At 46.7% G+C, this 26,662-nt stretch overlaps 1 protein-coding gene across 1 annotated transcript in view; it reads left to right on the top strand.

Moving 5' to 3' along the window:
- Window positions 1–26,662, top strand: part of TTC1 (tetratricopeptide repeat domain 1) — a 237,361-nt gene that overhangs the window by 175,598 nt on the left and 35,101 nt on the right. Inside the window, exon 2 of the mRNA XM_058677349.1 lies at window positions 12,119–12,464. Within this exon, the coding sequence (XP_058533332.1) occupies window positions 12,153–12,464 (312 nt within the window). The 5' untranslated portion in view covers window positions 12,119–12,152. The remainder of the gene's footprint in view (window positions 1–12,118; window positions 12,465–26,662) is intronic.

Below are 26,662 nucleotides of genomic sequence, written 5' to 3'. Positions count from 1 at the left end.
GACTGACCTTTGCAGGCGACTACTAAGCAGAAAGGAACAACCATTCATAATCACGTGACTCCAGTTGCACCCTCTGCCTGTGGGGATGGGGTGGAGGCTACAAATAATTTAGCGTGGAAGGACGTGTGGGCTCAGAATCCCGCGTGTGCTCAGAATCCCGCAGTGACTGGCACCAAGAGCTGGAGCTGTGGTTCTCAAACTCAAAGAAAGGTACAAGAATCACTCAGGGAGCTTATTAAAAACACAAACCACTTCCCGCCCTCCCCCATCCCTCCAACTGATTTAACAGGTGGTGGCACTGAGATCCAGGAATCTGCACGCTTCGGAAGTGAGGACCTGCAGCATGGAACCTTAACACTAGCAAAGGGTTAGACTGCGCTCCTCTCTATACAGCCAACTGCGCCTCTGCCTTCTGGAACCCACTCTGCTAAACACGGAGTTGGAAGAGCCGCTTCGCCTCCCGCCCAGGTGCGGCTCATGCCGCGTCCGGTGTAATTCATCCTATGGCTTCTGGGAAAACACGCCTCTCTTCTGACTCATTTAGTCGTACTTCCCAAGTCGGTGCACCGACGAGTCTGCCTCCTGGGAGGAAGAAGCGGGGCCTGCGAGCCAAAGAGCGCTGTTGTAAGGTAGGAGAGCTGGTTTCTAAAAACCAAACAGCAGTTGTTGGCCTATGGCTCTGAAATTACATAGAGTGGTGTCAAGTTCCTCCTTTGCAGGTTTCACAAATATGCGCCGTTTGGTTTCTGTGCTTTCTGCTGTTGCTGTGGTTTCCCGCACACCTCGCGCGCAAGGGCGCAATGCGCGCCCAGATGCGCGGTGCTCTCTCTTTGGCTCAGCGAGCCAGTGCCTCGGCATCTTCAGCTTACAAACTGCGAGTAAGGCTAAGCCTGCGGGGGCCGCTACTGGCCATCTGAGGCGGGGCTTCCTTCCTCCGCACGTGTGGAGACTGGAAAACAGTTGTTGAGCCACTTTGCTGACCTAGACCGCTCCCCTCCCGATTGCCCTAAGCCGGTACTTGGAATAGGACAAGTTTGAAGTTGAGGCGGACAGGGGCGCCACCTGCTGTCCAACACGCTTAAACGTCGGGAGTATAAAGCAGGTTGTTTTACAATTCAAGTGGCGCTGCTCTGCGGCAAGTCCCTTGGAGGCGGGAGAGAGATTTGGTGTCTCAGCTACTGCGGATATTCTGGAATTCTAGGTTAGGGATGTTTCACGTAGGGTCTGTGTGTTGATTGCAAGGAGTCTTGGATCTCGCTAAAATGTTATGGATAAGGTAGCTTTTTAACAGTTTGCAAAAACCTAACAAGTATTTTGTAATCGAGGTGCCATGTGGCAGGCAATGTGCAAGCCATTGGTGACAAGTGGCAACAAGGCCAACATGTCAGTTCTGTTAGACTTTACAAGTTGAAAAATGGTGCCTTCTCCCAAAGCTGTTCATATGCTAAGCCCAGAGCCTCTGGATGTCCCCTCATCGGGCCAAGGGCATTTTGCAGATATGACCATACTCAAGGTCCAGTATGACCATACTCAAGGTCTCACCATGGGGGTGTTGTCCTGCATTGTGCCGGTTACGGACCTGTTCCCCAAAAGTGCTTCTAAGAGGGACAGGCAGTACAACTAAGACCAAGGCCATGGATAGACTGCTGAGTTACCGCGTACCAGATACAAGTTTTTATCTGAGTTCCTTTCATGGGACTCAAGTGGGAGGGTCATATTTGGTGTTGTGTTTACTTTCCTGGGCAATACAGAATCCAAAAGCCATAGAATAAGTATGGAACATCTCCTGAAGCACCAGTTTTACTGAATGACAGAGGATCTGAAACAGTTTTGTAATATGAAAATGAGTTATTGGCTGCCTCTGTCTTTTTAAATATATATTTATTCATTTATTTCAAAGTCAGAGAGAGACAAGACAGGGAGAGACCAAGAAAGGAATCTTGCACCTGTTGGTACACTCCCTAGATGGTCAGAACAGCCTGGGCTGGGCCAGCCTGAAGTTACTCCTTGATCTCGCATGTAGGTGCAGTGGCCCAAGCACCTACGCCATTCTCCACTGCTTTCCCAAGGCTATTATCAGGGAGCTGGGTTGGAGTGGAGCAACCAGGATTTAAACTACTACCTAAATGGAATCTGTGTCTCAAGTGGCAGTTTTACCTACTATGCCACAGTATTTCTGTCCTTATCCTAATACATTGAGAGTTTAACTGCAGGCAATTTGGAAAAATGTGTTTGCTGAATGCAGAATGGATTAGAGGAAAAACTAGGTGTTCTGTGAAAGTCCCTACATAGCCACTAAAATGACTATAAATTTTTTCTAAAAAAAAATTAAAAATTGACAAGTATTGGCAATGAAGGCAATGAGAGGGTGTAGCTGGAACTTTGGTGTACTGCTGGTGAGAACACAGAATGTTGCAACCAGTATGGAAACGTTTTGCAAGACCATAGTACATTAGATACATACAAGCCATGTAACCCAATCTTTGTGGAAAAGTCAAAAGAGTTGAAAACAGAGACTCAAACAGAAACTTGCACACCAGTAGTTATAGCTGCAGTATTTCCAGTTGCCAAAATGTAGAAACAGCTTGAATGCCCATCAATGAAATGGGTAAATAGAATGTTGCATATGTATGCAATGGTGTATAATTCAGCCATAAAACAGAATGAAATCCTGGTGCATACTACAACATAGATGAATCTTTAAAAACAGAAGCTAAACACAAAAGGCCACCTATTGTACAGTTCCATGTATCAGAAATACATGAAGCAAACCTCTAGAGACAGAAAGCAGTCTACAGAGATGGAGACGGAGATTTCCTACAAAGGGGTACCTAGGACAATGGGCATGGCAGCCCCTGAGTCTTGGCCAAGCTGCCCAGGGTGGGTAAAGTCAGCCCTGGCACAGTGACCTGAGCAGCCCTGAGAGCACCCCTGAATGGGTTTTAGGCCCCATGGTACACTGGGATCGATCAGCATTGAGGGCCAACACCCTTCTAGTCCTAACCAGGAGGGACTAGAAACACAGCCTCGCTGTTCCAGCCACTTTCCTCCTTTATCTCAGGATGTGGCACTCCTAGCATTGTTCTAAGGTTACTGAACAAACCTGCAAGTGAGGAGGGGAGAGCTTGGTCAGGCCAAGACCACCCAAACAAACATCCTGAAGTCTATAGATACTTGGCACTCAATCCAATGCTGCTCCATTTACCTACCTATCTCCCTCCCTCCCTCCCTCCCTCCCTTCCTTCCTTCCTTCCTTCCTTCCTTCCTTCCTTCCTTCCTTCCTTCCTTTTCCCTTAAATAAAGGGATAACCTTAAATAACCAGACCTCAGGCTTAGAAAGCTAAGCAAGCAGCCTGAGTATTGGACTTTAATAATTCTGTTTCATTTTCATTATACTTATTTCTGCTGGAGATGTCTCTTTACAGCAAGCAGCACTGGTATTTCAGAAGTACTGATGACATGAAATTTTCCTTTGAAAATACTCATAGCTGTTCTTGAATGAAAAACATGGTTAAATGGTTTTAAAATTTACTCAAATAATAGAAGAGTGCAGAACTAAAAAAAATCCTGAGATGCTAAATGCTGACGTTTGGGAAACCGTACAGGAATCAGTTACTGACATGGTTTCTCGGGAATGGGAAGCATGTGCAGTAGTCACCAGACCTTAAGCTTTAGAAATTATACCTTGTGGACCATGTTTTGGCTGAGACGTCTAAGTTGTGCCAGCCTTGTCCACCTCAGTCCTCCTCTGTGTCACCAGGATGGAGTAAGGGGGACGAGCCAGTGAGGTTTGTGGTTTGGACATTGGCATGGAGGAGAGGAAAGCTGGCTTCTGCTCACAGATGTTTCCTGATTTCTTACTGACCTTGAGAGTAAGTGGAAACTGTGCTGTGAGCCAGGGAAATGGACAGGTGGGCAAAGAGAATGTCCCTCATCCTCCTCATCCTCCAGAGTGAGAGAGTATTCTAGAACCAGACCTTCACGTGTTGTGCTTACAGCACTGGTTCTAGCAGTCCTCCCAGAGGATATGCTGGTAGAGTTGGTTCTTGCGAGACGTGGGTGTGTTCGAAAGCCCTGAGAATACCTGGTCAAACGCTCAGACTCCTCTTCACTCAGCTCACACTGGGAAGCAGGGATTTGTGGCTAGCCCATGGCAAAACGCAAAAGCTGAAGAGCTAAGGGGCTGGTCATTAGAAGAAATAACAAAAGCAACTCATGGTGCCTTAGCTCTTGGAAGAATCTCCCTGGATAAGAAATAGGAAGCAGGAGAAGGGGAACATTGTAGTGCAGCACATTGAACTGCTGATTGTGTCACCAGCATCTCCTAGCAGGGAGCTGGCTCAAATCCCAGCTGCTCCATTTCTAACCAAACTCCCTGTCAGCATGCCTGAGAAGAAAGCCAGAGGATGGCTCGAGTGCTTGGGACCTTGCCACCCAGTACAGGGGACCCAGCTGGAGTTCCTGGCTCCTGGCTTCGGATCAGTGCAGCAGCAGCCATTGCAGTCACTTGGGAAGTGAATCATCAGATGGAAGATCTTCCTCTCTGTCTCTCCTCTCTGCATATCTGACTTTACAATAAAAATAAAATAAATCTTTATGGGCCCAGTACGGTGGGCTCGCATCTGAACTCCTCACCTTGAACACACCAGGATCCCATATGGGTACCAGTTCTAATCCCAGCAGCTCCACTTCCCATCCAGCTCCCTGCTTGTGGCCTGGGAAAGCAGTTGAGGACGGTCCAAAGCCTTGGTACTCTGCACCTGCATGGGAGACCTGGAGGAAGTTCCTGGCTCCTGGCTTCGGATCGGCAGAGCAGCAGCCATTGCAGTCACTTGGGGAGTGAATCATCGGACAGAAGAGCTTGCTCTCTGCCTCTCCTCCTCTCTGCATATCTGACTTTGCAATAAAAATAAATAAATCTTTAAATAAAGAAAGAAATAAAATCTTCTTTTTTTAAATGAGAGAACTCTTCTGCTTAAAAAAAAACTCTGTCCTCCTTCTCTTCAGAAATCTGTCTTCCTGATTAAAAAAAAGTGAGCCCCCCCCCAGAAGGATCCTGCAAGCTGAGATCTCAATTCCCACACTGAGCTTCCTGCTGAGGAATGTGAAGATTGCTCAGCTTCTACAATATTCACAACCGCTGCTTTGATCTGAACAGAGGATGACAAAGAAATCTTTGTAAAGTGGAGAGCATTCCTTTTCCTTCAAAAGGAAATGACAGCTCAAAGTGTTCAACATAGTGCTTGGTACCCAGTTGGCACTCAACAAGTGTCCCTTTTTCCTGCAGACTCCTGTCCTTGTCACCTGCTACACCAAAATCATCCTCCTGCCTAAATGGGCAATGGCTTGTACATCACAAACACAATACTTTGGTGCTTTTAAATGGGCATTTGCACTTAATGTAGTAAAGTGAAGGTTGGAAACATGTTCAAACAAAATAAATTGTTGAATCCAGCTAATGAATCCCAGGAGGAAAACAAACATGCTCGTTCATAACATTCCATTTGCAGTGGAGGCCGAGTTCGTTTTCTTGGTCCAAAAGACCGAGGTTGAGGGCAAAGGGGGGTTGGGTAGCTGGCCCAGTGGGAGCCGGATGCTTGCCTTGGCAGCCTTGTGGCTGATGCCGTCCAGACCGTCGGGCTCCATTACAGATGCTCCCTTCACCCATCCATCCCGAGTATTAAAGGCCACCTCTTTAACCAGGCTCCGAGCCATCTGCCTGACCCTGAAAAACTCCTGAGCCTCCCTGCCAAATCCATATCCATAAGTACATATTTACGGATAGAAATCACCTTCAGAGTCACTTCACTCTGCCACTGAAACTACTGTGTCTGTCCTCTCTTCTGTCCTTTAGAAGAACATGGCCTTTGTGCTTAGTCTGAGCTCTGTCTGTTGTGCTGGCTGTATGACCTTGGGGGAAAGCTTTCGACCCTTCTGGTCCTAAGCCATGTCATGTGTAATAATAGTACCTGTCGATTTCATCCATGGAGCCAACAGATACTTGAGTGCTTTGTGAAAATCTGGAAATCGAAAGATTTCACAGCAAATATGACAAGATCCCTAGCTCTGTGAATCTCACAGGCCAACAGAGACAGTTCTAAGTCAATACTGAATGAATTATCACTGATAGTGACAAATTATTTGAGGGAGATATAGTGGGTAATATGGTAAATGAGTGTTATGAAAACGCCTGTGCATGGGTTGCAAACCATTATATGGATCAAAATAAACTTCTTCTGAAATTCTGTTTTGCCATGAACTTTTTGAAGTACCCGTGTCAAGTAAGCTGCCTCAGCGACATGGAGGGAACAACTGAGGGAGGAGAATGGACAAACCCTGGGAAGAGCTGTTGCTGAAACCAGTGTGCATATGGGATGCCGGTGACATATAAGAGGCTTAGACTGCTATGCCGTGGCACTGGCCCCAGTTTGTAACTCAAAGTTAAAAACTAATATTTAGGGCCCGGCGGCGTGGCCTAGCGGCTAAAGTCCTCGCCTTCAACGCCCCGGGATCCCATATGGGCGCCGGTTCTAATCCCAGCAGCTCCACTTCCCATCCAGCTCCCTGCTTGTGGCCTGGGAAAGCAGTTGAGGACGGCCCAATGCATTGGGACACTGCACCCGCGTGGGAGACCCGGAAGAGGTTCCAGGTTCCTGGCATCGGGTCGGCGCGCATCGGCCCGTTGCGGCTCACTTGGGGAGTGAATCATCGGACGGAAGATCTTCCTCTCTGTCTCTCCTCCTCTGTGTATATCTGTCTGTAATAAAATGAATAAATCTTAAAAAAAAAAACTAATATTTAATTCAATTTTGGGGAATATATTTTTGAAAAAACTGACATACATGAATTTACTCTTTCTTTCTTTGTTTAAGGATTTTTTTTTTATTGGAAAGTCAGTTATACAGAGAGGAGAGACCGAGAGGAAGATCTTTCGTCTGTTGACTTACCCCCAAGTGGCTGCAATGACCAGAGCTGAGCTGATCAGAAGCCAGGGGCCAGGAGCTTCTTCCAGGTCTCCCACACAGGTGCAGGGTCCCAAGACTCTGGGCCATCCTCGACTACTTTCCCAGGCCACAAGCAGGGAGCTGGATGGGAAGTGGGACCTCCGGGATTAGAACTGGTACCTATATTGGATCCTGACACATTCAAGATGAGGACTTCAGCCACTAGGCTATCTCACTGGGCCCAAATTTGGTTTTTCAACTATAATATTATAAACTTAAGTCTTACGGATATGAATATATTCAAGTATATCTGCCTTTCCAATAAAAATAAGAAAAAAAGAGAAAAAAGAAAATTTTATTTTCAAATTGAAATGTGCTCTAACATTCAATACACACTTGACCTCAAAAACTTAGTATGAAAAATAATTGTTGAAAAGTATGAAAATACTTATTTATAATGTTTAAATTGATTACATGTCCAAAGGATAACTAATGTGCTGGACATATGTGTTTCAATGAGTGTTAGTTTTTTTAAGATTTTATTTTTATTGGAAAGGCAGACATACAGAGAGGAGGAGAGACAGAGAGGAAGATCTTCACTCCCCAAGACCACAACGGCTGGAACTGAGTCAATTTGAAGCTAGGAACCCAGAGCCTCTTCCTCCAGGTCTCCCATGCAGGTGCAGGATCCCAAGGCTTTGGACTGTTCTCGACTGCTTTCCCAGGCCACAAGCAGGGAGCTGGATGGGAAGCGGGGCTGCCGGGATTAGAACTGGTGCCCTAATGGGATCCCAGCACATCAAAGTGAGGACTTTGGCCACTAGGCTATCACGCCGGGCCACTAGTATAATTTTAAATAGTAGTATTGAATATAATGTTGATATCACTTCTTTTACTGTTTTTAAGTAGGACATTTATAATTACATATCTGATTTGTATTGTAGTTCTACTGTGCATGCTCATCGAAGGGAAAACAACAATCTAGAAATTTAGATGCACAGAATGTTAACTCTTTTTGCTCCCCTATCCAAAATTTAAATTCAAGTGTTGGTACTTAGAAAAAAATAACAAGCAATTAGTATATGTAGGAATTCAGGCTGCACAGGCTTGTTATAGCCTTCCTGTAATCTCCATCCCAATGAACTCTTTTGGTATCCCTGACTATTCCTGGATATTAGATCCTGGCTAAATTCCAGCACCAACTGGTGCTTGTGAGAACTGGAGTAGGTGTAAAACAGTCTAGTCTAGTTTTTTGCCCCTGCTGAGCCATGTGTGAGCTGTATCTGTCTGTGGGCCAGGCTTGGCTGGGCTGAAACACCCAGCAATAAAAACTGGAATGGGTTGAAGGCTGGTCAGAAAAGGCCACTGTTCCTGCTAGGACAGGAGGTGGACTGAGTAAGGCCAGCCCATGGACCCACCGAAGTGTGCATTGGTAGAGGTTCTGATGGAGGAGCTTGGGAAACTCCTCTGTTGGGACATAGTCCCTAAGGTGAGTGCAAGAACCATGATAGAAAGCAGCCCAGACCAGGCCAGGGAAAGGTACGCCCCACCATACATTTGGCATAGATCAGGTGCAGACCAGGCTGGGCCTATTCACATCACCCTCTGGCAAATCTGAGCACCAGAATGGAGCGTGGGTCAGGCCACAACACGTGCCAGTACACTGAGGGCTGGGACTGGGTGCCTGCTGGGCTGGGCTAGGCTATAGCCCCCACCAACATGAGCTGGAATTGGGGGTGGGCCGGGCCCGGTCAGGCTGCAGCACCCACTGGCAAATGCTAAGATGAGGCAGGTCATGACAGATCGGGCCTCAGCACACAACCAACATATGTGAGAACCAGGAGGGAAGGGGCAAAGCCAGTAAGGGGCCTGCATGGAGTTCCCTTGCAGGACCACCACTCCCACTGGAGAGCTTGAGTTGGGATGGGGGCAGACCAGATGGGGACTATAACACCTGTGGGCCTCATGTGAGCTGGATCAGGGAAAAGCCAGACTGGGTTGACTATACTGGTGCAAGCACAAATCAGAGTGGATGAGGGTTGGTTGGGCTTTGCTGTAGCATTAGCTGGCAGATGCTGGCACTGGGGGCAAACTCTGTCAAGCTAAACTATAGAAACACCTGGAGAGTGCAAGATCCAGGAATGGGTGCATTAGGGAAACAGTGGACCCCTTCCTCTGGGGTTGCCACTCCCACTGGAGAGCATGAGAACCAGGACTGGGGCAGGCATAGCTAGACAGAGTGGCACCCACCAGCATGTGTGTGGGCTGGATATTGGACCTCGTTGGAGCCTATTGAACTAGGCTTCAATGGCCATTGACATGTATGAGAGCTTAATGGGATGTGGCACAGACTGGACTAGTCTGCTGCACATACTGGCAAGCATGGGAAACAGGGCAGGGGGTGGGTCTGGTGGGGGTTATTGCATGTTGCTCTAACTAGGCTGCAGCTCCCACTAGTCTGCGTGAGGGCCGAGTGTGTGGTGGGCAGGATCGGGATGGGCTCCAACACTCATTGATTTGCACAGAAGCTAGGACTGGAAACAGACTGAACCAGTAATTGCGACTACCAGTGTGAGCAACAGACTGTGCCAGACCCTGTACTGGCAAGCACATTAGAAGATCAGATCTGGGATCACCTCAGATGAAGTTTCTTTGGGGATCCCCCCAACTGAACTGCTGGACTCAAAACCCCAACCATGAAAAGAATTGCAGGTTCCCTGTTCTAACCGTAAGTGCATGTGTCAGAGCTGGGCCTCCTCAGTGGCTTAGAGCAGTGCACAAAGAGGATATGGCAGTACATTGGAGCCACCAGAGGACATTTGGTACCATGGCAGAGGACAGAACAAATGGATCATCAACCCTAGCCAAGTGTTGGCAGTGAAAATCTAGGCAAATGGAGACTCTAAGGTGGACTGTGTCAGCCAGTGGATTCTGGGGACATTTCATCGTGTTTGGAATGATGAGATTGGCAGCAATACAGAACTTTTAATGCTTGTTATAAAAATAGTAGGCATGGATTTTAGAAATTTTACAATGAAATAAATTTTCCTATTAGCAAATTTCTTTCAAATATATCTTCTGCCGCATTCTTTTAGTTGCTTTCACGTGGTCCACAGCCTCTGGAAAACTCCACTGCATGTCTACAAAAGAATGAATATGAAAGGGTCCGCCGCGATAGCCTAGTGGTTAAAGTCCTCACCTTGAACATGCTGCGATCCCATATGGGCACCAGTTCTAATCCCGGAGGCCCTGCTTGTGGCCTGGGAAAGCAGTCGAGGACGGCCCAAAGCTTTGGGACCCTGCACCCACGTGGGAGACCCGAAAGAGGTTCCTAGTTCACTGCTTCGGATTGGCGCAGCACCAGCCGTTGTGGTCACTTGGGGAGTGAATCATCGGGCAGAAGATTTTCCTCTCTGTCTCTCCTCCTCTCTGTATATCTGCCTTTCTAATAAAAATACATAAATCTTTTTAAAAAGATTTATTTTAATTACAAAGTCAGATATTTTTATTTCCAATAAAAATAAATAAATACTCCCACACTGGTGCAGGGTCCCAAAGCTTTGGGCCGTCCTCGACTGCTTTCCCAGGCCACAAGCAGGGAGCTGGGTGGGAAGTGGAGCTGCCGGGATTAGAACCGGCGTCCATATGGGATCCCAGCGCGGTCAAGGCGAGGACTTCAGCCGCTAGGCTATCACGCCGGGCCCAATAAATGAATCTTAAAAAAAAAAAAGAATGAATGTGAAAAAGGCAAATAACCTAGTATTGTTATAAAATAGATTGAGCTCTCAGTGGACTTCTTGAAAGGCATCCTTCGAGAATTACTAAGGGGAAACTTCAGGAGTTTCTGCTTCTGGATTTCTCTATATATCACTAGCACGAAAATCGTTAAGGTTAAACAGTCAAAAGAAGGCGATGAGAACAAGCTTTTTTCCTTGTTTTTGGTTTTATTTAGGGTAACGCTGGATCTTGCCGTAACTCAAGATGGCCGCCGGCTTCAACATGCTAGTCCGTACAAAGACGTCACACAGCGACAAAGGCATCGCCTGAGAGTAGCACTACATTTCCCAGGATGCTCTGCCGGCAGTGACGCCATTGGTCGGAGCCTACGGAAGTGCGCCTGACTGGGCGGAAGGAGAAGGTCTCAGGGGGTAGGAAGGCGGAGAGCGGGGCAGCTGTGGGTTTGTGAGTATGGCCGTGGGCTTCCAGGCTGGGCGGGCGTGGGGCGCAGCCAGGGGACGGTCAGCGGGGAAGCGCGAGGTGGCTTGTCCCCGACCGTGGGTTCTCAGAGCCCCTCATTTGCCTTCTAGACTTGGGAGGGAAAGTAGACATTGTTGTGGAAGCGAAATCCTCGCTTTACGGTCGTCCTCCTTGCGAGTGGTCTTAGAACGAGCTGCTTCTTCCCCAAGGGTCGTGGGCGTGATTTCGCTGCGACCAGAAAGGCAGGCTTGCGGACGAGCTGACTCAGCTTCTAGAGTAGTGCTTCCCAGTGGGCTGCATATTAGAATCACCTGGGATACTTCAGAAAATGAAAGGGCAAAGCTTCGGGCGCCGGCCCCGTAAATCAGAGCGGGGCAGAATCCGGCGAGCAGGCGTCCCGAGGCGTCGCCCGTGCTGCGCACCTGCGGCAGGAGGGCCCCCCGCGCCTGCCTCGGGCCCCGCCGGCTCTCCATTAGGGTCACCTGCACCTGGCTCCCTCTCCTCTCCGGGCTGCGCCGGCCACGCTCGTTTAGGTTGCAGATAATGACCACGGCTTTGGTCGCACCAGAAGCTTGTTTTAGGGCTTCCTGGGGGATGGTGTTAGTAAGGCGGCCAGTGGTTTGTGATTTCTTTCATGATTTTTGATGAAAGATGGGGAAATGCTGCGTTTTTCTGCTCGCTGAGCTTGTGCCTGGGTGCTGCTACCCTGACGAAACGTGAGCCAGTGAAAACCGTGGGTTAAGTTAAATAGGTTTCATCACAAGTTTAGGTACCTCATGTAACCAGGAAAGGAGTCAGCAGTTAAGAAGTGGTTTGATATTATTGGTAGGACTGTGAAACCCTGTATGAATATCCCGGCTTTCCACAAAAGGAATTTATACGTTTGGAGCGCTAATGCAGAGGTTTGTTCAGAGCGTGAAACGCAGGATTTCTCAGTGTCAGTATCACGGGACAGCAGATGCCTTTTCCTTTCCTAGGCCTTCAGCTCCGCCTCCCTCCCTGACCAACAGCATGGGGGAGAAGTCCGAGGGCTGTGAGGGACCCGCAGAACTGCTCAGGGGGTTGAAGGTCACAGACCCCCAGGAAGTGGAGTGTGCACGCCCTCCAGCTCCTGCTCCCGGACAGGGGAGTGCGCAGTGCCAGCGGCTGCAGGAAGGTGAGGAGCAGGAGGAGGAGTGCTTCCACGACTGCAATGCCTCCTTCGAGGACGGGGAGCCGGGAGGGGTGAAGATGGAGGACAAGCCTGCCGACGGGGCTGCCCCCGAGCTGGATGAAGAATACCTCATAGAACTGGAAAAGAACATGCCAGACGAAGAGAAGCAGGTAAGCGGTTTTGTTCGCGGTCAACACCTTAGGCCTCTGATAAAGTGACTGTATATAGTTGATGCTGCATGATGGACTGCCAGACTGCCCCGTTGTGTTCCTGTTGCTTTGGTTGTGGTGGGGCTGAAGGAATCACGCCCATCATAGGGAATCGTTGCTTGTGTTTGCTCAGCCAGGAAATTTCCGCTTGTTTTCCGTGCATTTGAAGTTCTTTGTTCATCTTGAACTTCAGGAATCTGTAGCATATTCTCACATGACAGGCTTGTCACTTTATTTTGGTGCAAAAAAAAAAAATTATGCGTACATGGGGTCTTCACAAAAGTGCAATAAAATGCACATATTTTTCAAATGTATGTATGGATTTCAGATGTTTTATGTTTCAAAATAGACTTTTTTTAAAGACTTGCTTTGTTTCAAAGAGTCACAGAAAAGGAAAGATAGTGGAAGATCTGTCCTCTGGTTCACTTCCCAAATGGCCAGGATGGCTGGGCGCAGCCAGTGGGAGCCAGGAGCCTGCACTGTGAGGAGGAATACCCACTCTTTATCTCCCTTCAGTTCTTTTTATTATCAGTTGACATGTTATGATTTTATTCAAAAGGCAGAGAGAGAGTCAGATCTTCCATCCGCTGGTTCACTCCCCATAGGGCTGCAACAACTAGAGCTGAGCCCATCAGAAGCCAGGAATTTCTTCCGGGTCTCCACGCAGGTGCAAGGTCTCAAGGCTTTGGGCCGACCTCCACTGCTTTCCCAGGCCATAAGCAGAGAGTTAAATGGGAAATGGAACAACTGGGACACAAAACGGCCCTATAGGGGATCCCAGCACTTGCAGGTGGAGGATTAACCAATTGAGCCATTGCATCAGGCCTGCCTCCACCCCAAAAGGTTTCTTAACAGCCGTACAAAGTATTGCCCCCACTTGGTTTTAATGCACATGTGGTAACTTTTGTGCTAGTGTGTGCCACCAGAAGAAGAGAAAAAGGAAACAAATTCATAAAACTGTCCTCAACAATTGGATTTCCAGTGCAGGCAATCTAACACTGTGGCTTAAGCCACTGCTTGGCATCCTCTGTTCCATCTCCGAGTGTCTGGGATCAAGCCCTGCGTGTGCTTCTGGTCCAGCTTTCTGCCGTGCACACCCTTGGAGGCAGCAGGTGCTGGCTCAGGTGTTTGTGTGTCTGCCATTCCCATGCGAGACCCAGCTCCCAAAGCCTGGGTGTTGTGGGCAGAAAATCAGATGTTTTTTTCCATAATATTAGAGAAATAGTTTGGATTCAGCTTTCAAATAATTAATTCAAGCTTTGAAAACTTTTTTTTGTTTGTTTGTGTGTGAGTGATTGGCCTAACAGTGAAGATACCTACATTTTCTGCCAGAGTACCTGAATGGGGCCAATGTTGGGGTGCCAGTTTGAGCCCCAGATGCTCACCTCCCATTCACCTCCCTGCTGCTCGGCTCCCTGGGAAAAACAGCAGCAGAAGGCCCAAGTTCTTAGGCTGTCCGCCCATGCGGGAGACTTGCAAGAAGCTTCTGGCTGGAGTCAGCCCTGGCCATTCTGACCTTCTGGGAGTGACCCGAAGATGTCTGTCCTGTCTGTCCCTCCCTCTGTGACTTTTTCAGACGAAGAGGCCCAGTTCCACTCCCAACTCCAATTGCCTGATAATGCCGAGCCTGGGAGGCAATGGGTGACTCAGGTGAAGGGATCCTGGCTCCCAGTGTGGGAGACCTGGACTCCTTTCCTGGTTTGCAGCTTCAGCCTTGGGTGTTGTGGGGGTAAACCAGGAGATAGGAACTCTGTTTCTCTGCCTTTCAGGTGAGTTTTTGTTTTATTTTTTTAATTGAATTGATTAAATGTCTGTTTAAAAAATTAGTGCTTTTCTAATACCTCAAAAAATATTAATTGGAAGTTTGTAGTGCCGTCTGGAGTCAAAGGTTGAGCAGTTTGTTGCAAAGTGTCATCGACTCCTCTTTTCCCCCAGTTTGATAGAACTTTGCATTCTGGCCTTTTAGGCTAGCAAATCGTCTTCTAAAATCCATAAATATTTTGAAGATGATTTTTATTGCTAATGGAAGTAGTGTTCTAAATAACAGTTTTCCCTCCTTTTAAACACTGAGCTACACTTTGCATCTGGTGCAGCAGTTCTGATGTATACATTCATAGAATTTCAGCAACCCTTCACACCTGTTTAGCTCACGTCTTTGCTGAGATATAGAACATTTGCATCATGTCAGAAAGTCCCCTGTGCACATTTCCAGGTAGTCTTTCCTCACCTACCCCAGGGAGCTGCTGTTTCAGAACTATCCCACAGGTGTGCTTTTGTTGTTGTTGTTTAGACTTTTTATAAACAGTGCTCTTCACTTTTAAAATACTGATGTTTTCTATTTTGTGTTTTGTATGCCCATCTAAATGTTCTCATAGTGTAACTGGAAAATCTATAAGAAACTAGCCTAGCAGTAAGCTACTACAGTGGAAGTTTACCACCTATCAGAATATAGGCTGCCTTTAGCTGATTGTGGTACTCTATTAAGCTGTTTTGTGCTGTCTTGATAAATACCTGTGTGAGATTATCACCAAGGAACAAAACAAATGAAGACGTGTCTTCACTGCATACCTAGGTTGGTTTTAATAGGTCACTGGGAACCATGTAGCGCTGCTGCTGGTGCTTTTAAAATGGACACATTTTAGGGGCAAGTGTTGAGCATTGCCAGGATGCCAGGTCCCGTATTGCAGTTCTGTGTTTGCCATCCTGGCTTCAGCTGTCGACTCCAGCTTCCTGCCAATACAGACTCTGTGAGGCAGTGCTCATGGACTACTGCCGACCTTGGGAGACCTGAGTTGAAGTCGCCTCTTCACTCTGCTGCTGGCTTTGACCTCTGTTGTTTCAGATACTTAGGGAGTAAGCCAATGGATAGAAACTCTCAATTTGCAGGCTCACGACTAATTAACAACAAAAAGAAAAAAGGCAGGAGTGAATATTAAGTTGTGATGAATGTAGCTGCTCTTCGGGATGTCCGTCTCCCGTATCAGAGTGTAGGGCACCAAGTCCTGCGTCTGTCTGCTGCTCCAGCTGTCTGCTCTGGTGCCGGGGAAGGCAGCGGTTGACGGGCCAGGGATCTGGGTCCCTGTGACCCACATGGGAGACCTGGCTGGAATTCCCTGCTCCAGGCTTCCTTCCAGCCTTGGCGTGTGGAGGGTGAACCAGTGGGATGGAGGATCTCTTCTCTGTCTCTCCTTCTCTCTATGTGACTCTGCCTTTCAAATCAAAATAAAGTAAAACATGGGGGGAAAAAAGTGGCATAAAGATATAGTAGGGAAAAAAACAATATGATTCGCCTAGAGTATGATTTCAGTTTTTTGGTATCCTTCTAGGTGTTTGGTGTACCATACAGGTCTGGTGAGAGCCTGATTCCGCTAATATCACTGTGCATACCTTCTCATGGCAGAGGGGCAGGACAGTTGCTTTCAGCCTCTGTAAGGGTACTGACAGCTTTCAGGAGAGCAGAGCCCTTACATGGCAGCCTCTGCTGTCAAAGACCTGCCTCTTAATACCACCTGGTTGGATATTAGGTTTCAACGTGTTATTTGGAGGAAAACGTTCGGACAATAGCTGATGTTTAAAATATTATATCTGATAGCATATACCATAGTATAGGTAATCTTATAAGAAAAGCGCCTTTAATGGCCTACTTGTCACAATGCAGTTTCTTAGGTTGCGTAAATGTTTCCGGGCTGGTTTGTATGCACACAGTGAAGCTTGAAGAACACGGTCATTGACCCTCATACGTTGTCTTCCTCCATTAAATCGCTCCTGAATGAATTCATTATCTCTTCCATGTGGGCCAATAATTAGACTTACAAGTGACAGAGATCTTATTATTTATCTGAGAAATATTTGTGACGCTTTCCCATGAAGAGTATTGAACTAGACACAGCTTCTCTTCTGCCATCCGTACAGTATAGTTGGCAATTTATTTTTAAAAGGTTGCCATGAGGTGATGAAGGGTGGAAGGGGGTTGGAAGGACGGTGCTGTGGTTTGAATATGTCCCTGCCTAGAGCTCCTGTTGCAGTTTAGCCCCCAGTGCAGTGATATTAAGAGGTGGGCCTTTAGGAGGTGACTTGGGTTATGGGGGTTCACCCCTCATAAATGAGGTTACTATCCTCAAAGAAGAATTTTCTCAGGGCCTGTTTGGTCCTCTGCCTCTTGTCTGTCCTGGGCAGGTGTAGCAAGCCCTTATCAGATGCCAGTCTGCCCACTCTGCACCTTGCACTTCCCGGCCTTTAGAATAAAAAGTATTTCCGTGTCTTTGTGAAAAAGACATTTGTATTACTTCTGAATTGTCTCATACTTTGTTATGGCAGTCCCAAATGGACTAAGACAGAATGACAGTTCAGGAAGGGTCTCTGGGAAAAAGGCTTTTCAAGTAGAGACTTGGAGAGAGAATGAGCCAAGTTTGTAAGAAGCATTTCAAAACTGAGGGATCAGTTATTAGAAAGGTCCTAAGATAGCCACAGGCTTCATGTGTTTTTGACATACTGTACAAATGGCAAGGCCAGTGACTGGGCACACATGCAGGGATGCGGCAAGTAAGGGTTCAGTTACGGGACACTTCATAAACCGTGCTTGGGAAGTGAAGTTTATTCAAGGAGGATAAGGGATAGGATCTTTAAGCCAGAGAAGAGATAGAAGTTATTATGATAACCATACTTTCTGGTTTCATCTTCAGAGGTGGCAGAGGAGCGTGAATGGAGTTTTTGAGACCCATCAGATCCTAACCCTGGAGTGCAGGCCAAGAGATAAGTAGCTACAATGTGGATCCAAATAAGCTTAGCATATATTTTGGTGGTAGAGTTAGTTAGACTCTAGTTAGTTAGACTCTTAGTTAGTTAGGTGGATTTAATTGAAGGATTGCAGTGGGAGATTAGGATAAATCTTGTCTTTAGCTGATGGATGGTCGGATGGTAGTAGTCATACCAAAACGGTGATGATGGCAGGCTTGATATTATTGGGCTTCTGTTGACTTCATCTTCGCCTACAAACAAAAATCTTAACTTGTAAATGAAAATGCAGATTTAGTCATTTTGAAAGGCTTGCTCCCACATCACCCTAGTTTGCACATTTGTAAGATTTAATTAAGGGATCCAAAAATCTGTTGATCGGAGAACATAGAATTGAGAATGGATGGTACCTGGGATTTTATTTCATTTTTTTTAAAGATTTATTTGGGCCAGCACCGTGGCATAGTAAGCTTAACCTCTGTTTGCAGTACCAGCTTCCTGTATAGCTGCCAGTTCATGTACCAGCTGTTGCACTTTCAGTCCAGCTCCCTGTCCAGGGCCTGGGACAGCAGCAGCAGATGGCGCAAGTCCTTCAGCCTCTGCACCCGTGTGGGCTCCTGGCTTTGGATCTGCCCAGCTGTGGCCATCTGGGGAGTGAGCCGGTGGATAGATGATCTCTTTCTGTGTCTGTTTCTCTACTTCTCCTCTTTCTGTAACTGCCTTTTAAATAAAAGTTTAAAATATATTTTTAAAAATTTTATTTGAAAGGAGGAGAGGGAGAGATCTTGAGTCTACTAGTTCATATACTGCTTCACTCCCCAAATGGCCACAGCTGGGGCTGAGCCAATCAAAGCCAGGAGCCCAGAACAACATCTGGATCTCCCATGTGGGTAGCAGAGGCCCAAATGCTTGGGCTGCGTTTTGCTGCCTTCCCAGGCACATTGAAAGAGAGCTGGATTGGAAGTTGACGAGCCAAGCATTCCACCCAGCACCCATAAGGAATGTCAGTATCACAGGCAGCAGCTTAACTTACTGTACCACAATGCACGCCCCATGACTCAGCACTTTCAAGCATTTTTGCTGGGCTCTGAACATTTAATGTAGTATTTTAAAAAAAAAACTGCTTTTTTTGCATCAGGAGTAATGATCAAAGTATTAGTTTTGAACGGAAGTTATATGTCAGTCCTGTTTCTCTACCACTAATTTTCCCTCAATTCTGCATTGCTTAATTCTTTTAATATTTTTCCCCCCGTGGCTCCCCTTTTAATACTTTTTTAAAATAAGATTTATTTATTTAGTTTGAAAGTTGTAGTTAGAGAGAGGTCAGTGTCAATCTGCTGGCTCACTCCCCAGACAGCCAGAGCTGAGCCAGGCCAAAGCCAGGAGCCAGGAGCTTCCTCCAGGTCCCCACCTGGGAGCAGGGTCCCAAGGCTTTGGGTCATCTTCCACTGCTTTCCCAGGCCACAAGCAGGGAGCTGGATCTGGAAGTAAAGTAATTGGAATAATAGTCTGCTATGTCACCATGCCAGTTCCTACTTAACCCTTTTGTTTTACATATCTCCACCACTTCATTGTATCCTTTTCATAATCTTAGCTGTGTTCTTCTAACTGGGCATCTTTACAGGGAATACTGTCTGTATTGCTTCCAGAAAGTTTGCAGCAACTTCTTTCTTCATGGTCTGTGTATTCTTATCAACATAGTAAGCAAACCCTTTCTTGAAAAAAAAAAAAAAAAAGACTGAGTTGCAGATACAGGGAAGGAAGGAGAGAGCAAGCTTGCATCTGCTGATTAATTTTCCTAGCTGGTTGCCATAGCTAGGACTGGGTCGTATTGAAGCCAGGACTCTGCATCTCCACCCAGATCTCCCACATGGCTGGCAGAGTCCCAAGCCCTTGGGTGACCTTCCACTGCTGTGCATAAGAAGGGCCTGGTGGTGTGGCGTAGTGGCTAAGGTCCTCACCTTGAACGTTCCAGGATCCCATATGGTCGCCGGTTCTAATCCCGGCAGCTCCACTTCTTCTCTATCTCTCCTCCTCTCTGTATATCTGACTTTGTAATAAAAATAAAATAAATCTTTTTTAAAAAAAAGAATGCATAAGAAGTAGAACAGGACCCGGCGCGATAGCCTAGTGGCCAAAGTCCATTGCTTGCACACACCAGGATTCCATATGGGCACTGGTTCATACTGGTGGTCCTGCTTCCCATCCAGCTCCCTGCTTGTGGTCTGGGAAAGCAGCCAAGGACGGCCCAAAGCCTTGGGACCCTGCATCCATGTGGGAGACCTGGAGGAGGATCCTGGCTCCCGACTTCTAACTGGCTCAGCACCAGCCATTTTGGCCACTTGGGGAGTGAATTAACAGGTGGAAGATCTTCCTCTCTGTATATCTGACTTTCCAATAAAAATAAATAATAAATATTTTTTTTAAAAAAAGAAGTACAACAGCTGGGACCCCAACCAGTGCCTGTATGGGTGTGGCTTTTGCATGTGGCGACTTAATGTGCTGAGCTACAAGGCCGTCCCAGCTCTTTTTTTGTGTGTTGTTTTCTTTTTCTTTTTTTTTAAGATTTTTTTTTTAAGATTTATTTTTATTACAAAGTCAGATATACACAGAGGAGGAGAGACAGAGAGGAATATCTTCCGTCCGATGATTCACTCCCCAAGTGAGCCGCAACGGGCCGGTGCTGCGCGGATCCGATGCTGGGAACCTGGAACCTCCTCCAGGTCTCCCACGCGGGTGCAGGGTCCCAATGCATTGGGCCGTCCTCGACTGCTTTCCCAGGCCACAAGCAGGGAGCTGGATGGGAAGTGGAGCTGCCGGGATTAGAACCGGCGCCCATATGGGATCCCGGGGCTTTCAAGGAGAGGACTTTAGCCGCTAGGCCACGGCCCCAGGCCCCTGTTTTCTTTTTCTTTCATATGTGATGGACCATCCTTTGGGACCATAGTTGCTATTTTAATCAACGTCTTAGAATGACCACTGTTGGCTTTCACGGGCACTGCTATGATTAAATCAAATCCTGGCTTGTAAGAGGCAAAAGGAACTATTTCATTCTAGGTTTAAAGCAGAAAAGCTAGGAGTTGCTTGTTCTAAAACATTTGTACATTAGTAGGATGTGTTTACATTGTTTTCTGGTGGAAACATTATAGCAGCATTCAGTATTTCCTTTGTAATTAAGGATTACTTGTATCATGTACGTAAGAATCACAGGAAACTTATTAACCACACAAAGCCCTGAGAAGCATGAGATGCCAGGCAGGCATCGGCTTTGTTGCTGACAAGCACCCCCAGATAATTTTGCTATAGGAACAGCTGCAGTCATCCTCGGGGAGACAGAAGTACTGGACTTAGACCAGCATACTAACCGCATCCAACATCAGAATGGGTTAGGGGGTGGAATTTGGCACTGGGTTTAATGAGATGCCCCCTTAGTCAACTTGCCACCCTGTCTCCTTTTGATGCATATCCTCGGAGGCAGCAGGCAGGGGCTCAAGTGCTTTGGTCCCTGCCATCCAAGAGGGAGACCCACTGAATTCTGGTCTCTTGGCTTTGGCCAGAGAGCCTGGATAACGAAAGCATCTGGAGAATGAACTAGAATATGGAAGGTTGCCCTCTCTCTGTGTGTTTCAAATAAAGTGAAGATAAACCAAATTTATTAAAGAAGAAGAATGGCTTACGGAATACTAGATTTTCTTGTAGCTGTGCTCAAGATATAGTAAGTGCTTGCTGGGACAGAATTTAAGTAGTAGCAAAATAGGAAATTTATTTCTACTGAATTGTATTTTGAAATAGATAATCTTAGGAAAGAAGGGATCAGTGTTTTGACATAGCAGGTTGGACCACTGTGACACCAACTTCCCATATCAGGGCGCTCGTTTGAGTCCCAGCTGCGCCACTTGCAGTCCAGCTCTCTGCTGATGAGCCTAGGAATTCAGTGGAAGATGACCAGGTACACATATGGGAGGCCTGGATAGAACTTGAGGCTTTTGGCTTTGGCCTCTCCAGGCCCAGCTGTTACAGCTGCTTGAGGAGTCAAACAGCTGATGAAAGATTCTTTCTCTTTCCCTCTCTGTCTCTCTCTGTCCTTATCACTCTCTCACTGTGCCTTTCAAGTAAGCATTTCTTTAAAGAAAAAGGTATTTCAAAGATTTTTTTTTTCCTCAAAGGGATGAATAGAATTTAATCAGAGTATACTTACCTGGCAGGGGAGATACCATGATCAAGAATTTAATCAGAGTGCATTTCTAACCATGGCTTAGACCCATTTTTGTGCTCTGCACAGGTGCCTGTGGAAAGAACTGATGTGTTTGCATGTGTACAGTAAATGATGTCTGATTTCAAAGAAAATAAAACTGAAGGTTTGTTTCGCTTCTATGATAAAGAAGTTGCTTCCAAATAATGTGGAAGACTGTGTCGCTCGCTGGCCCTTTCGGTGTTGGCGCTCCAAGGTAGCTTTCTCATTGCCTAGACAGGACTGAATCAGGAACTTGTGCTTTGTGTGCCTCCATTTCATTGCATGTCTGTGAGTGGCTAGCTTCCTTCTTTTTTTTTTTTTTTTTTTTTTTTTTAAGATTTATTCATTTTATTACAGCCAGATATACACAGAGGAGGAGAGACAGAGAGGAAGATCTTCCGTCCGATGATTTCACTCCCCAAGTGAGCCGCAATGGGCCGGTGCGCGCCGATCCGAAGCCGGAAGCCGGGAACCAGGAACCTCTTCCAGGTCTCCCACACGGGTGCAGTGTCCCAATGCATTGGGCCGTCCTCGACTGCTTTCCCAGGCCACAAGCAGGGAGCTGGATGGGAAGTGGAGCTGCCGGGATTAGAACCGGCGCCCACATGGGATCCCGGGGCTTTCACGGGGAGGACTTTAGCCGCTAGGCCACGGCCCCGGGCCCTAGCTTCCTTCTTTTATTCTGCCTTTTATCCAGATGTGACTGATCTCTCAGTACTGTGCTTGACTTCAAGTCTGTGTTTTCTTGTGTGGCAGTTACTTCATAGAGCTGCAGAGGGAAGCAGAGAGCTGCTGATCTATAATATATAAGTGAAATTGCTCTTGGTTTTCTCTGTTAAGCAGATGCTCACTATAGGGTTACTTAATTTAAACAATATTTAAAAATATATGCAATGCAGATTTTTATTTGATAATAATAGAGGGGTTGTACATTTGTAAATGCCAATCAGTTGTGTTGGTGTTGTGTTCACTGATGTGAAGTACCAGGCGTGTGTATGTCAGCCAGCTGCAGCATTGCTGAGAGGCTGTTAATGGAATGGTTCTTTTATGATTAATAAGGGAATAGAAGAATCTATTTGTATTTACCAGCTTGCACCAAGATTTAGAGATTTATTTTATTTTATTGGAAAGGCAGATTTGCAGAGAAAAGGAGAGACAAAGATCTTACATCTTGGTGGCTTGCTTCCCAAATGGCCTTCACGGCCAGAACTAAGCCAATCCAAAGCCAGGAATCAGAAACTTCCTCCGGGTCTTCCACACGGATGCAGGGTCCCAAGGCTTTGGGCCGTCCTCGACTGCTTTCCCAGACCCCAAGCAGGGAGCTGGATGAGAAGTGAGCAGCTGGGACTCGAACCAGCACCCAAGTGGGGCCCCAGTGCTTGCAAGGTGAGGATTTTAGTCACTGAGTCATCATGCTGCGCCCATTACACCAAGATTTAAAAGAAAATAAAGAATGGGCATTTGGCCTACAATTAGAACATCCTATGCCATATCAAAATGCCTAGCTTTACTATGTGAAATCTATTCTCAATATTTTAAAAATTATTTTTATTATCTTTACTTGAAAGGCAGATTTTGCAGAGAGAAGGAAGCAGATTGATAGAGGTCTTGCATCAATCTGCTGGTTCATTCCCCAAGTGGCTGTAGTGAGCAGTGCTGAGCTGATCCAAAGCCAGGAGCCAAGAACCAGGAGCTTCTGGGTCGCCATTTGGGTGCAGAACCCAGGCACTTTTGCCATCCTCTGCTAATTTCCCAGGCCATAAACAGAGAACTAGATTGGAAATGGATGAATACACAAACTGGCACCCATATTGGATGCCAGGACTGCAGGTGGCTTATTGGCTAACTGTGCCATCACACCAGCTCTATGATTATTTTTTGTTTTTAATAGTTTTATTTTTGATGTTTACTTAGTTGACAGGGATGCATGCTCAAGAGTACCATTGATTAGAGTGAGGATGGTTGAGGTTGGTGGGACAAAAGCTTCAAATTTTCTCTTCCCTTTTCTCCTGTATCTGGGATGTTGGGGGAGGTTAGAGAAGGGAGGTTATCTTAGAAACCCTGATATGGAGAAAAATGTTCCAAGAGTATTGGTTAAGTGATTTTGGTAGTTCTGAGAAGCTGTTGGTTTCACTGCTCCAAGGTTGAGAAATTTCTTCCAAGGTCCATTGGCTGGAGTCCACCCCAGTACGTCCACTCACCCATACGCTTGCTGCCAAAACTCAGCCAGGAGAGTTGTCCAACCTATTCTGTGCTGCATCTTGTGACATGGCACTCCACATCCTCTGCAGACCCAAATGAGCTGTCCATCTTGTCTCCCTATGCACCTGGGTGTGTTGTCCACTGCACAGGCATCAGCAGTTGAGGTAGCCCCAATCCCAACACATGCATGTGGTCCAAAGTCAGACCACAAATCCTATGATCTTCCTGTGGCTGGAATTTTGAGTCCAGTGGTCCAGTTGGGGAGTCCCCAAGAAACCTCACCTGGGTTGACCCCAAACTTGATTCTTGCGTGTGCCATCCAGTAGAGGGTCCAGTTCAGTCCATCACCCACGTCAGCCTAGGCACATAGTGGTGATTGTAGTTGCCTGGTTAGTTCTGTCCCCCAACCCTGTGTCTTATACAAATCAATGGGTGCTATGGCCCAGCCCAATCCAGCCTGCCACAGACTGGCACTTACACCAATGGGGACTGCAGCCTAGTTGGGGTGACCCCATATAACACCCACAAGGCCTGCCCCTAGCCCCAGTCTAGCGCATGCCAGTATGTGCAGCAGACTAGTCCAGTTCATGCCACATCCCAACAGGGCTCTTGTATACACCTAGGGTATCACAGCTTGGCTCAGCCTACCCACCCCATGACCCAGTCCCCAGATATGCTGACAGGTGCCTCTGCCTTTCCAGCCTGGACCACCCCCAGCCCTGGCTTTCATGTGCTGCAGTGGGAGTTGTAACCCAGCAGAGGAATGCCCACAGTTTCCCTGCAAGGCCCAGAGGTTACTGCAGTCTTGTCTACATGACTTGAACCCTGTCCCAGTACTTGCTAGCAGATGCTGTGTCAAAGCCTGGCCAGTCAACCCTTATCCTGACCCTTGCATATGCCAACAGGTACAGTGCCCTGAACTATCCTGATCCTACCCCAAATGCATCCTGCCTGCAGGCTGATGGTTGTTGTAGCCCTGCCCAACCTGGACCACCCCCAGTCCAAGCTCTCACATTCCCCAGTAAGATCAGTGGCCTAGCAGGGCAGCCCCCAGTAGCCCTCTCAATAGACTGTCTCCCAACCTGGGGTCTTGAGTGTGCTGGTGGATAATGTATCCCAGTCTGGCATGGCCCATCTCATCTTGGCATTCAATGGTGGATGCTGCAGCTTCACTCTGCCTGGCCTGTGCCCCATCTCAGCTCATGTTGGGGGACCCTGCTGCCTCAGGCAGCCCCCAGTTCCAGCCCTGATGTAAACTGTCAGGTGTTGGGACAGCCTGGCCTAGCCGATACCCCATCTTGACTCTTCACACCTGCCAGCAGGTATTGCAGACTGGCAAAGCCTGTCTCAACCTCAGACCTGACCCATATGTATACTGATGGGTATTGTATTTCAGGCTGGCCTGGACTGCCTTCAGCCTCAGCTGTGTCTTAATAGGGGAGTTCTATAATTAAATTTTTTTAAGTATCTAACTTTGAGTCCTGCTCTGTTTTTTTCCGGCTTCCTGCTGCTATTGAGTTCCTGTCTCTTGACTTCGGCCCAATCCAGCCCTAACTGTTGTGGGCATTTGGGGTATAAGTCAGTAGATGGAATATCTCTTTTCTGTCCCTTTTAAGTAAAGTAAAAAATTAAAGCTAAATAAAATTTTAAAAAGCATAGTTCAAACATCTTTTAACATTTTGTATGAATGCATTGATGCAGTCAAGCTCAAACTGTGGTCACAGTAAGTACTCTGAACGTGTTAGCCATTTTACAGCAGGTACTAATGTGAAAGCTTCATGTTCATCTGATATTACGGATTTAATTGATGGATACTAAGGTTCTCATGGGTTTGAATTCACTGAGTGCTATGACTCAAACAGCCATGGAATCAGACATCTAATCTTAGCAAGTAGAATTGCTCTATTAGAAAGTATGAACTTTAAGGTAAGATTATAGCCAAATCATTTTTTCATCTTTAATTTGCAATTTTATTATAGCATTTTTCATCCCAAACAGTACTGTATCAAGAATTCATCCTCTTTGTAGAACCATACAAAGCGAAAAAAAGCAAACAAACAAAAAAAACATACAATTGCATGCATTTTAAATCCTTGATTCTAGAGTGTATTCTTGAGTCAGGACATGCGGTTTTCCTATTACTGTTAACCTTTTTTGGATAAATGACAGTTAACTCACTAACGATTCTGCAGTATAATGTTGAAAATTGAGTCATTCAGTCATACATTCACTCATGTTATTACTTCTAATCAATAGATTTGATTAGTTATCTCAGAGACGACATTTCCTTACTGAAGTGCCTGGATTCAAATCCTGGCTGTGTTTTCTGATTCCAGCTTTCTGCTGTTGCAGGCTTAGCGAGGTTGCACATGATGGCTCAGGTAGTTGGATACCTGAAAGTCGTAAGGGAGACCTGAATTGAGTTCTGGCTCCCAACTTTGGCCTGGCCAGCCTAGTAGCCCTGCCCAGCCATGCCCAACCTTGCCCAGCCCTATGAGGGGGTGGCTTTGGGAGCAGCTGGTTCTGTCTCCTAAAACAGTAGAAAGAACATTGTTTCCATCATCAGATTCCTGATTCAGCTTAGGAAACACATAGCCATGGTTAGATGTTTTTACTATAGGTGATATTTTTGTTTTTAAGACGCTATTTTTTTATTGGAAAGGCAGATTCACAGAGAAAAGGAGAGACAGATAGGGAGCTGTTCCATCTGCTGGTTCACTCCCCAAATGGCTGTGGCCAGGGCTGGGTGGGTCTGATGCCGGAATCTTGGAGCTTCTTGGTAGCCCTTGTGAATGCAGGGGTCCAAGCCCTTGAACGATTCTCCACTGGTTTCCTAGATGCATTATTATGGGATTGTATAGAAAGTGGAGGAGCCAGAACTTGGACCAGTACCTAAATAGATGCTGGCACTGCAGTCAGAGGCTTACCTGCTACACCATGGAGTCAGCCCCAAGGTACTTTTTGTTTGTTTCTGCATGTTCCTGAGTAT

This window comes from Ochotona princeps, chromosome 19 (assembly GCF_030435755.1).
Source record: "Ochotona princeps isolate mOchPri1 chromosome 19, mOchPri1.hap1, whole genome shotgun sequence".
In the NCBI taxonomy this organism is placed as follows: Eukaryota; Metazoa; Chordata; class Mammalia; order Lagomorpha; family Ochotonidae; genus Ochotona; species Ochotona princeps.
This window is presented reverse-complemented; position numbering and strand designations above follow the sequence as displayed.